The 13,527-nt window shown below is 39.2% G+C and overlaps 1 protein-coding gene across 2 annotated transcripts in view; it reads left to right on the top strand.

The window, feature by feature from the left end:
• The window catches only part of olfm2a (olfactomedin 2a), a 45,892-nt gene that overhangs the window by 16,506 nt on the left and 15,859 nt on the right, over positions 1 to 13,527 (top strand). The window contains exon 1 of one of the 2 annotated variants that reach the window (XM_055034986.1): positions 7,207 to 7,825. The exons of the other annotated variant lie outside the window; for it this stretch is intronic. Coding sequence (XP_054890961.1) covers positions 7,682 to 7,825 — 144 coding nt within the window. The 5' untranslated portion in view covers positions 7,207 to 7,681. Of the gene's footprint in view, positions 1 to 7,206; positions 7,826 to 13,527 lie in introns of those variants that run through there. 2 annotated transcript variants of the gene reach the window in all.

Raw genomic sequence — 13,527 nt, 5'->3', positions numbered from 1 at the left:
CGAGGCTGTTGATTTGGTCCAGATAACCTTTCCTTTTCGCAAATGTTGTAAGACCTGAGAAAAGCACACAGTGACATGCTCGTTTGTCTGTCTAAAAGTTTCTGTTAACAATTTTGCCCAAAACTCCATTTGGCTGTAAATATAATATTCAGTTAGGGGTTGTTTTGGGATTACTTTACACTGCACACTGTGCTTGTGTTGCACTAATAATGTCTCCCTAATTAAATGTTCCTGCTTCTCTGAGCATTAATGACCTGCAGACAGAGGATGCAAATGGAGGTTGCAGTGTAAGCCATGGCGGCGAGGCTGGACACTGCAGGCTGGTTCTGTCCCCTCATTACTAATGTTCGGCTTGTAGCTGATGGCTTCTTGTCATTGTTTTCCCCTGACCATTTGCAGTAAATAGCATTATGCTGCAAACCCTTTGTGCAGCAGACTGTAATTGGCAGGATCTCACCACTCCTCTCCGCTCCTGTTAGTATTGCTGTTGCAGACATGGCAGAAAACAGACAAGATGTAAACTCATCACCTCGGGGAGTTTCAAATACAACGTTCATGCTTTTTTTAGATGCCCTCGCTGTCTATCTCTCTGCCTCTCATGAACATTGTAGTCTCCTTCAGAATCTTCACTCGTAAAGAGTGTTATTTTTTTTTTGCTTGTTTTTCTTGAGTGACCTGCCACCATGATCAGACTGTCACAGTCAATAGTGACTTTTTTCCCCCCGCCATGTATCAATACACTTAACAATTCAGATGCAGTGTTACAAACTGTACCAAAGCAGTTTTTGAACAGCAACAATCAGGCATTAAAATAACAGTACAGGTATTTTTTTTAAACCAACTTTTTCTGTAAAACTGTTCCCAGCTTTATGCGTAACGTGCAGCCTTTCGCCTCGGCTTTGTGTGTTTTATTGAGTGTGCTGTCTGAGACTGAAGCCCCAGTGATTATTAATGATGTTGTCAAAACAGTAAATGATGAGGGAAAGATTTGGATGAAAATAAACTTACTCTGACCAGCACCCTAAAATTCAGCATTTTAAAGAAATTATAAATCTCTCCTGGAGACCTTACCTACTTTTTTCCCCCCTGTCAGTAATTATTACATTTACAGAAGTAGATTTGCCTGCTTAATAAAGAGAACATTTGATTAGCTGGGCGGGAACAAAAGGTCACAAAGTGGCACTGGCTTATTTTTTTGTGTACAGAAATTGGTGACTTTTTCAGGTCATCACGAAGACAGGGAGAGATTATGGTAATTATGTGTGTGGAGCCAAATACATCTCCACATGCCTTTATCTCCCATTGTGATGGCAATTGAGCCATGCATATTTGTCTCAAGAGGAGCTGCAGCGAGTTGTATTTAGCTGGCGCTTCTGGCACGAAAACGGAGCAGAATGTGAAGCCGTGCTGTGCTGCAGAATGCATGGCAGCTGATTGGTGCATGCAGAACTTTTGTATTGCTTTGATCAGGGTTTTTTTTTTATGACAAGCCTGAGGCGTGATGTGGTGCCTCTCTTGATGTCTGATTGAGCTATTCGAGATTGAAACATGTGCAGGGTGTCATACAAAATATGCCACAAATAATACTGTATAAGTTGCCATGGAGTGATGAGATTGTAATCAAGGGAGCAATCAAGAGCAATCAGTTTTCGTATGAATGCAAGCTACAGTGAATATACTCAATATGCTTTTCTATGGAATTAAGTGACATCTCATATCTATTCTGTTGGGTAAATACACTCAATGAATGTGAATGTTTTGCAGTTTTGTCTTTTTAATATAAAATGTAGTTTGCCATCAGACTGCTGCAAAGATTTTTTTTAGGTGTAAAGGCTCACAAGAGGAAAATATTATTTATTGATAGTAAAACTTATTGTTAATCTTTATGCAAAGAAATATGAACTGCAAACCGTATTTGAACATTTTACGAGAACAAAGGAGTTGGATCTGGACGTTTATGGCATGCTGTGAATGTGTCTTATTGTGTTCAGGATACAGTGTGCTGGAGTCATTTTAGCTGATGCATTCTCAAGCATCGATTCTTTTACAGCGCCTTCTAACTGGAAGGAACAAGTTTTACATGTGAAACACTAACAGCAGACAAGCACTGTTTGCTTCAAGCTTTAGTATTCCAATCCCTTTTTTGCTGTTTTTCCATATTGATCAAGGCACTATAACATGCATAGCTCGGTCCAACTCAGGTCACTCACACAACACTGTGGTAGCCACCATTAGAGACTGCTGTAGACATTTCACAGCTCACTGGAGGGAGAGAGAGCAATGATTTCCAAGTATTGATGCTACACACACAAACGCGGACACATAAACATCACTTTTTTTAAGCCCAATGACTTTTTCGGCCACAGAAACGTTCAAATATTGTGACAGTATTTAACCTTATATAAAGAAATTCTAACATTTAATCTGCGAGTCTCCTTCACAATGTCGTGTGTCAAATACTGTCAGTCACCTCTGGGCTCCGAGTGTGAAAGACGTACTTCATTCGTGGTAATTGCACACAGCTGAATAATCTAGCAGGGATGTGTTCTCCCTTCATTATTCATGCTTCCATTGATTACATTATAGTCCTTCTGTGGCCTTACCGGCTGTGCACTATAAGGGTTCAAATGAGTTTCTTCAGTATAAGGCCCACAGGAGCCATTAATAGATTCAACACTCAATGCTCAAAGCGCCATTGTCTCTTCTGATCTGAACCTGAGATCGCAGTTTATTTATGCCATTTAAATAGTTGCCATGGAAATGAGGTCACACTTTGTTTAGGACTGTTTTGATCTTAATACATTTAGAAGGCCGTGGGCCTCCTTGTCCATCAGCTAATTAATTAATCATGACTCAGAAAAATAGCCGGTGTTCCTACAGCAAGACGACTGCGGCTTCTTTCAGCACCGACACACTCCTCATAGTTTTATGGCATTGCTTCTTCTATTGTAATAAAATCAGCGTCAGGCTAACTTGTGTTATTAGCTGAGGTGTAATTTTCTACTTTATTATAGCTTTAAATTTGTAGACGGTTGTGCCTTTGTGCCCAGTGACAATGTGGTGAGTGCTTGGTATTATCTGCTACAGAGTATTGCTTTCTCACCCAGAGCTTGTTCCTGTGGCCTCAGGGCTCTGCAGTGCTCTACTGCCATCCATGGGCGTGCACAAATGCTGCCTTTTCTGTGGTTGGTGGGCATTTTCACCATTTGAACTGATTAAAAATGTCCTTTACAGAGCACACCCCAGGCAATGAGCAAATCAGGCATTTTTAGATGTATGTAAAGTGAAACACAGCAATTCTTGCTTGCAGAACAAGGAAACATTAAGCAGCTGCATTACACAGAAATATAAAGATGTTTGTAAAACTGTGTAATGCAAATTCCTGTTTAAGCATGAGGCTACAAAGTTAAATAAGGTATAGAGGAATGAGCAAAAATGAACAAATATGTTAATAGAAAGGATGCAAAATGCTGGTGATATTATAGTCATTGTGCTACAGAAACCATGTCAAAGAATGTTCTATGCAGGCAGAAGGGGAAAGTAATTTTAAAAAAGTGATAACTGAAGAAAACAAAGCAAAAAAGAAAAAATGGAGCTCATAGAAAATCCAGTGTAGCAGAGAAAATTTAGATGGCCAATTATTAAAGTGAGGCTGAAAAATGGATTGGCTGGGAAGATCAATCAAAATGTATTAACTGAATTCAGGTTAAATGACTAGCTCCTTCTAATGATGGTGTGTTCTCCCAGCAGACTCAGTGATCAGTCAGTCGATGGGCAGAGCCTTGAATTCCTTGAGTTATGACAGATTGGCCTCATCATACTTTCATTACGCTCATCCTTTCTTTTGTCCATCAGTCTGAAGGAGATGACATCTGACCTGCACTGTGTGAAGGGAATTTTAAAGAGTCCAGCAGCTCAATAGGAAACAAGATTTATCGACATTAAAATGACAACAAAGTAGTACTCGTGTAAGCTCACATCACTTATAATGAATATTTTCTTTTCTTTTCCCTTTTGTCCCATTTTTTCTAAATATTAGAAATGTTCAAATATGATTTATCCGTTTTAAAATCTGAACATAATCATGCAATTTGGTTTATTGTGACTATGAAAATGTCAATATTAACTTTTTACTAAGGAAAGCTGCTCTGCTTACGTCAAACAGCAAATTGTCTGAAAACTAACGAATATTTCATTTCAGTACTTTCCTTTTTTATATAAAAAAACAAATGACTGTTTAGGATTCTACTAAATGGTAACTCTAAAAATAAATTTTATTATTGCATTGACCTTGAGTAAATCAATTGATATAAGCACAACTCTAGACACTGTTAAAGGTCACTGATCAATAAGGAGCAGCAACCAGACTGAGTTTCTATGATCCAAGCCAACCAAGTTTGTTAAAACACAGATTCACATTTAAGGAAGGTTCCATCCATATTTAAATCTTTGCTGCCACCCAGTGAAATTAAAAGACTATTACTACATTCTTTTTATATGCTGGGTTAAGAAAAATAACTGAAGTCAAGCCTTGTAAACCAAAACACTCAATGGTTGTAATTTTTTAAAAAAATAAATAAATTTACTGTTTTTAATGTACAAATTCACAACTAGCCCCCGGTCTTCCCCAAACACACAGAGACACCTGAAATGTAGATTTAAATATAGTGCAGTAAAAACAGTATCAACCTATAGGTTTTCTTTCTGCTTTTGCTACTTTCTTTTTTAAAATCAAACTTAAATGTTTCAGATAATTACATCTTAGACCTAAATAACCTGAGTAAATCCAGATTTCACTTCTCATAGTCTGACGTATGTGAATTTAAATCTAATAGCTGGCCATGAGACCCTTGGCTGCAACATCTGCTGTGAAGCACATTCATGTTTATGAAATTGGCAGAATATTTAATCCAAAGCAACTTTCAAATAACAGCATAGGAATGCAGTTGAAAATCAAATAAAATTAAAATAAACTGCAAAGCAGGAAGACTACCAGTGAGGCTCTGTAACACTTTTGGCAATTTTCTTGAAATCTAGCAACATTTCTTGTTGATTTCTTAGAGTTCAACCAGCATGCTGGCATTGACAGAAGTGCAGAGGAGGTGGCAGTGGGAGATACTCTCTCTGAAGATCTGGGTTTTCAAGATTTTTGTGAGGATTGACAGTAACAATGCTGTCCTCGGGAACATTGACTCTTTAACCTGAGCTGAGCTTTAGATCCCAAACTGGTTCCTGAATATTTTTCCTTATGCAGTTTCTGGTAAACAGTGGAACTAATTGTTCCATCAGTTATGTTATAGTCTTGGTGTGATCCCAAGACTATCACTCCACTCCACTATATTTGACATATACTGAAATGCCATACAAGTTTTATGCCAGACAATAAGGCACGCACATACACACATTTCTTCTAAGTTTATTTGGACCACAACATGGCATGCTGCTTTTTAAAATCTTTAAGGCTACCTCTTCCTGTCAGACAGGTTCTGGTTAAGCTCATTTTTGAGCTTAACCGTTGAATTATCAATCAGACTGAGGTGCAATTAGTGATACTGAAATAAAAACTGGAGGTAATCACATATCATTCCGGATTTAACAAGGATTAGATTTAGATTTATACTTTGTCATTGACCAGGAAATCTTCAGTTGAAAAGAGTTCATATTTCCACAAATTGTCCTGGTCTGATATGAAATCTTGTCTGATGGTCTGAAAAACTATATGGGAAACGAAATGCAAATTTTCCCAATGGACAAATAGTTTTTCTTGGGATTGCACCACAGCGTATACAGAAAACAGGTTTAATTCAACAAATACCATCAAAAATGCTATAACTTTGCTGTTACAAGAACAGCTCACGGGAATTTGTGCAAATTGGCATGAATTTGACATTTTGTTGTGATTTTCAACACAATTATAACTCTTCTGTTCTCACTTGAAGTTCTATTATATTTTTTTACCATCTCTAAAGTGTTCCCCTTCAAGTTTTTTCCACAATATTTTTGTAAAGTCAGAGATATGTCTCTTGAAAAAGATTACTTCTCGCTCAACTAAAAGCAGTAGTTTTTATTTGCAATGCTGCCGATAACCACTGGGGGGCAGTGTTGAAGCAAAAATAGAAAGGCTTTCAGCGGGAGCAAGCAAGTGGAGCTGAAGTTTCCACTTTGAGCACCAAAACGTTTCTCTGCTCAGAGGAACCCATATCAGTCACTCCACAACCCTCTCTGCCCACCCATGACTGACAAAGTGAATAAATCAGCAGACCCCGCAGAAAGCCAGAGAATAAGCTGACCTGCTGCTTTTGTCTTAGCATTTTGTCATCATTATGTGCAAATGGCTAGGTAGCATAAAATGACACAGCCAGGGGAAAGATTCCTGTCCTATGATCTTAGTTAGGAAAAGACCTCAAGATATTTGAAACACACCTTTCCAACTTTTAAGTGTCAGTCTCAGAACTGTTATTTACCATATACCATATAAAGTATTCACATAATTTATAATGTGCCTGAACTGTATGTATACAGTTAAACGCAAGACCTGTGGAACTGGTTGTAACAAAGTCATGCTAGTTTTGTCTTTTGCCATAAAAAACTAAATTGGAAGTCAAAATACAGCGCATATATCCTTCTAAACCCTCGCATAAGTTTGGTTTTATGGTCGATTTTACACTTCAATCTGATTCCTTTTCATTGATAAAAAAAAAAGAAAATTCAAGATTCTTCAAGTACACTTTCATACTGTAAAAATCCTGACTTGTGAGTGAATAAGGCTATGTAATTTCCTCTTGACATAGCGGAGCAAGAGTGTAAAGTGAATGGGTAGAATATGATTATGGTTCAGGCAGTGACTGTGCCGACTGCAAGCTCGTCTAGACTGTCATGAAGCACAAAAGATAGATGAGCTGTCACAGGCAGCAGTAGGCAGAAGCACCTGGATCGCTCTCATTTTTTATACCATGCCAAGCCAGCTGTTCAACTTTCATATCTATCATGCTGTATCCTTCATTCTGTACAGACAGGGTAATTACACTGCAGGACAGTCTACTGTGAAAAGGATGGCACTTAGATGCCCTGGGCGCCCACATGTCACATAGCATAGAGAACAGATCAGCGCTCTGAAATCAGACTTTCTCCAATCTACAGACACGCATATGCAAGCATGCACGTACACACGCATGCACACGCACACACTAAGACGTGAGTCATAAAACAACAGCCAAATGTCAGAGAAAAAGAGAGGGAAGGGAAAGACTGGATACACACATGCAAACAGAGCAGAGGCTGATTGGGAGGGGATGAGATGGAGGGGCAGCCAATGCGCAGCTCTGCATCTTGAGGAAGAGAGAGGGAGGAGAGAGAGAAAGTGGGAGGGAAGCTGAGGCAGTCACTCTGAGAGGAAAGGCTCTCAATGTGATGGTGCTGGATGTGAACTGCTCTTCTCTGACCGGTGTCTACCTCATCCGTCTCAATGAGCCGGGATGTGTAAAAAAGATAGTAGTGCTTAACTTATTCTGAGGGATTTGCTGCCGTTTAACCTGGGCAGAGGCTGACTGGCTTGTTACCGTCCCCAAGCTGTTTGCAGCAGAGGTGGAGGGGAGGTGGGTTGACTGGATCTGAGGTCTAGGCTAGGGCAGGGCAGGGCTGGCTGTCAGGCTGTTTGTGCCGGGCCCCACAGGAAGAAAAAATGACTGTTCCCATGCTCAAGATCGGCGCGGTGCTCAGCACGATGGCCATGGTGACCAACTGGATGTCTCAGACTCTGCCTTCTCTTGTGGGACTCAATGGGACAACCGTCTCCAGAGGGGGCACTTCAGAAAGGATTGTTAGTGTGAGTACGATTTAAATTCCTTCATGCAGCTGCATATGCATGCACTGAGAAATTCAAAAAAGATATTGAGAAGATGATACAAATAAATGAGTGACACATCAAACAGAAAAAAAGTTAAAAAGAGACTATTGACTCGTATGTTCAACTGAAGGAAATTAAAGAAGGGTTTTAGAGGTGAACTTTCCAGATTGAGCTTAGATCAAGAGTCTGACTCAAAGAGGTTTGTCATTTAAAAGGTGAGACAGGATGCAGTTAGACGTAAAATGCTAGAGCATTGTTTCAACCAAGCGTCACCGATATAGAAATATTATGAGGTTGAATTCAGTTTGTACTTGTGAGCGATTTAGAATGCAACCATGTGGTAAATCATATGGCTATGCGGGGCTGATGGGAGGTTGAGAGCTCTCCTGACTGATGTTCAGGCTGATCCTGTGTGTCAGTCAGCTCCAGGGTGGGAAAGAGGGTGCCCATATTCAGGGGTTGGGTGGCAAAGACTTGAGACAATTTTACAGATTTGAATATGCTGCATTCCCTCACTTTGTACTTTGCCTCTTTTTAAATGCATCTGTGACTTACGAATAATTTAGGAACTTTCACAAATTTGATGGTATCTCAGGATTCTACTCACAGGTTTTGTATTCAAATGTCTAATTTTGCTAATTCAGGACTACAATATTCCAGTGCTCATCTGGTGTTATTGCATTTCCCTCTATGCTGAGTGAGTTTTTATGGTATCTTAGCCATTAGGCAAATGCCCAGATCCGTTGAAATGACAGAAATTGAACATCCCAAGAGGTGTATGACCATCTGGATATATGTCTATGCAGGCAATTGTGCATATTTGTAGAAGAGTGTGCGTGTGTGTGTGTTCAGATATATAATCTATCTCTCTGTGATGAGGCATTTGTGTCTCAAGGGTGAAAGTCCGTCTGTTTGATGAGATTTTTTTATTTTTTATTCAAACACCCATCTGCTACTTTTATATTTCCTTATTGAGCCGTGAAATATTAGGTGGAACGGTTTAATCCCCCAAAATCTGACATCTCCTTTCTATCTTTGGAAAACAAAAGTTAATCTCAGACATATTTGTTCTTAGTTGTAGACATAGCTCAGATGTTTGGTTTTTTTTTAGCAAAAAAAAAAAATCTTCCACAATCCTGCTAAGCCCACACCTTTTCCTGCAGCATCTTTATAGTTAAACTATCATCTCAGGTTGTTTTCTATGCACAATTTTCCGTATAGAATGCAAATAATGTTTGCTTTGCAACCAAGACTCAGAAGCCTTACCATTTGCATTTCAAAAGACATCAAATTAATTATCATACGTCATCACCAATGCCTATTTTTGCTTTGGAGGGTATCCACAACACAAGTAGAAGAATAAAATTACTCCTATGCAGTTCAAAGTTTCATTAACCCAAAAAAAGAGTCACAGCTATTTTTTTACAATTGAATTGTAAAATATTCCTGTGACTGAAAATGTATTGGCTTTGTGACGGGAAGATTCTGCCCTTATACACAATGGCAGTGTATGAAACATTAATTTAAAGAGTTGTTTCAAATTTCCATCACTATTAATGAGACATTTGGCTGGGATGATCTAAGAAGCAGGATGAATCACAAAATGTTTAGAGCTACAATCAAAGATAATCGGGCTGCTTTCTTGTGACGCTCTCTTCATGGCATGCTAGTGGCTGTTAGATGGCCACTCCCCACCCTGGCATACATGCTCGCGTCTTTCTGCAGTGTTCCTGCTAAGAGCTATTTTCAAAGTCTGCTTCACTTGTTTGCTGTGCCTGTGTTTTAACCAGCTGATTCAAGAACACAGCTGACTGATTATTTATTCGCCTTTCTGCAATGGCACTGAGAGCATCAAATGTCTGGATGCTCAGATGCACATTTGGATCGTCTAAATCCTCAGATTTATTCTGTTCTCTTCAGAGAACAGAAGAAAAAAAAGTTTCATTCATTAAGATAAAGACTATTTGAATTAACACTGCCCTATACAAGTAAGTAATTATCCACACTCACACCACCACAATTATGGTGGTGGTGGTAGTATGATGACCTTGGAACAATTTTCTGCTTCAGATTGTGAATAACCTGTTATAATTGATGGATCCATGAAGTCTGCTCTCCACTAGAAAATCTTGAATCAGAAGGCCCAGCAATTCGTCTATGTGACCTGATGCACATGCTTTGGGATAGGTTGGGATATGCAGCAAGCCAATGACCCAAAGTGACCAAAGCACGCTTTTGAATCACTGAAAAAAACAACAACAACAAAAAAACAAGAAACTAGCACAAAATGGAGGCGCTAGTCTAAGTTTGGAAATTAATTTGAACTTAAAATAGGCTCCTTGCCAGTTATTGCAAATGTTTGGTAGCAGTTATTGCCATCTACAGTGACTGAAGCAGTTATAAGGCTTAAGGGCCAATTACTTTTTTCAGTTCACTGGGTTCATTTGGCTAGCTTTTTCTCTTTAAATTAAACATTTATTTTAAGCTTATTTTTTAGCATCCAGCTTTTTTAAAGAAAAGTTGGATGTTTTTTTAATCTGATGATCTGAAACGTGGCTGACAAAAAATAAGAACAGAGTGATAGTGGGTACTTTTTCAGAATATCATATTAAATGATATTAAATGAAGTTTACACGTTGGAGTCAGAGGTAGGATCATGCCCCAAATCACACCTCTCATTTCCCAAGCAGCGTATTTACACTTAGTTCACTCATGCTTCAGGTTTTTGCTACTCCACCCTCCACCCTCCTTAGACCTATTTTTTCCTATACCTTGTTTCCCTGTTTTGGGCTTAAATGTTGCTACAAATATTGAATGAAGAAAAATATATTTTTGTTTGATCTCAGTCACCCAGCTTAAGAAATGTAGATTAAAGTTTTGCATCATTAAGGATCAACTGATACTCCAGACATATTCAGCAGAGAAGAAAGTTGGGTCTGACTGTGTTTACCTCTCAATTATAGTTTGTTTTGAAATAACTTCAGGAATGTGTGTGCAACGCAGTGATGAATAAATCACAGTTGTGCCATGGTTGGATCCCCAGAGCACTGCAACGAAAGATAGAGGAGCAGTACGTCTTTGTTTGTTGCTATCCAGGGTAAAATCTCTTTGAGACACAAGGTTGTGTCTCATGAACTCGGAGAAGGCAACAAATAATGGCAGTTTACAAAGAGCCAGGACTCTGAATCTGATTGGGGTCAGTCAGACAGTGTCTGTCTGGTGTTAAAGCTATAAACTTTATTACACCCACTGAGCAATCTCATTAAGCAGATAGTTAAGAGTGATCCTTGGCTATGGATTAAAGATTAAACACTGGCTAAAGTGGTTGAACTTTTACGTGTATGCTTTTCAGCCATGTATTTTTTTAAGTCCAGGTTCTGACAGATGTTTTTTTTTTTTATGTCTACTTATTGCGAAGTAGGTTTTAGAGCTAGAACATTGCTTAAAGCCATTGTGTATGATATCATTCTAAATCCATTGGCCATGTTAACTATGTGGAAACAACTAGGTTATTGGCAAAATTATATTATTTAATGATCAACATTTAACACCATTAAAACATTCTAAAATTAGCCATGAATATTATTGCTCTATTGAGCAGCCATTTATTAACCAGTTTACACAATATTGCAATCCATATTTACAGCAGTGACTGTAATTTAACAGTTTATTCAGTGTTTCATCACACAAACCTTCGCCTCTGTCTTCCAGTTCAGCAGAAGATGTGATAAAGCTGCCTTGTTCCCGTGTAACACCATAGCAGATGCCAAATGCTTTTCACTGGGACACCTGGCATCCTGGCGTCGAGCTTTAAAACACAGTGAAGTTGCTACGACTCTTTGGAAATTGCAGAGCAGTTGTGGGTGTCATTTTCTCCTACCTCTCCAACTCTGCTGCCAACTTAGGAAAACAAAACACTTGGTGGACTTGATGCCCAGCACTGCTGCCTTTCAGGTGTGATCTGGACTGGAACAAGTCAGATGCAGCAGATGGGAAGAAAGCAGGATGCCGTTCAGAGCGATGGCAGTCGCAGGATTGATGGAGTGGGTGTAAATGTAAGGCGGGCGGGGGCACAATGAGTTTATGAGTCATATTATTGACTTGCAACCACGCTGCGCTGATTGTGGTAATCGGTTTTCCTTGGAAGCAGAGGAGACTAGGGACTCTGAAGAGAGACTTCATTGAGTTTTATTTTAAAGGCTGGCAGCTGGCTGGTGCATTGAAGACTGACGTATTGTTTGCTTCAAGTGGGGCTGTGTATTTTCATGTTTATTTATATATAGTCAATTCAGCAGTGAGCTGCAAATTAGAAAAAATGTGATGTGATTGCTTGGCTGCAGCACAGACACAATTGAGCTGTGTGTGGCAAAGACAGACGAGTCAGCTTTGTTGCCAACAAGTGCTGAGAGAAGTTAATGCATCTGAAATGTGTAAAGAGTAAAAGACATAGAAGCTGCAAAGCATGGATAAAAAAATGTTGGCAATGAAAAATGGAAATGAAAGGAGTGAGATTACACACTTCAGTTAGTAGTTCTGAGTATCCTAGCCTTCAGAGTGTCTCTTTGATTCCTCTTGCATTCTCATTATTCCGGTCCCTCTCCATGCTGATCATCTGACCCAACACCCTTTTCCTAACAATGTCCCTCCTCTCTGGTGCAGCAATACTTCAGACATGATGCATTCAGTGTCACGGTCAGCTCTCTCTCATATCTCAGAACTTGGTTCCAACATTTGCCCCTTCAGCCTAGTGCTCATGAAAGTTATAATAGACTTGCCGTCATGCTCATAAAGTAAGGATCTGCAGATTTATGATCTCATTTAACTCTGGCTTTGCAGCAGCTAGCTCCTGAGTCGGTCTAATGAAATGCCAGAGGAAGTCTTTATTGCAAGTCGACAGCGATACCAGCGGCTTGAATGTCTAATTGGATAATCTCTCTGAACTTTTGTAGTCAGCTACAAAATAGGGATTTTTAAGTTTCTGTCTGCAATTATTTCTCAGGTTAGGAAGTAACATGGGAACTGAATTTCTCAATGTTTTGTTCTAAAACTAGATAGTTACCAAAGCAAATGACAATGTGAAATTAGATCCCTCTTTCTGGATCATAAGGAAAACAAGGGTGAAATGCTTGGTGTCATTTTAACCTAAGTCAGCTGAAATTCACCTTAAATTGTTACTCAGCAACTTAACTTGGCAACATTTAAATAAAGCTGGGCGAAATATGATCGCTTTTTTTGTCCTCCCTGCCGGCTCCTCCTTTTCTGACTATATCAGTGTCTCCCGCTATACTCATTTTTCTCTTGGGAGGTTGAGGTTTGCAAGCAGTGGATGATAAAGCTTCATCCCAGAGCATGTCTAATTTTCAGTCCAAAAAGGGAATCCCAAGCCATAAATTTTAGGAGCCGTTTTAATTTATTTTTCATGTGTGGTTGTTGAATTTTTGTTTTCATTCCTTTGTCTTCTTCAATGCGCTGTCACACAGTCTCTCTAAGAGACACTGCCTATATCTGTGAGGGGTTCTTTATCAACTCTTCGAGGTACAGGTTGCATTTCTGGAACAATGAACAAGATGACAATTCTCTGCTGAAATTGTCTTTGTCTTTGATGAGGAGATTATCCACCAAACTATTTACAACATAACGGCAAGTTAAATGGCATCATTGCATTCAGCATTTGGTTCGTA

The sequence above is a fragment of the Poeciliopsis prolifica genome, unplaced genomic scaffold (assembly GCF_027474105.1).
Source record: "Poeciliopsis prolifica strain line A6 unplaced genomic scaffold, Auburn_PproV2 SCAFFOLD010, whole genome shotgun sequence".
NCBI lineage: Eukaryota > Metazoa > Chordata > Actinopteri > Cyprinodontiformes > Poeciliidae > Poeciliopsis > Poeciliopsis prolifica.
This window is presented reverse-complemented; position numbering and strand designations above follow the sequence as displayed.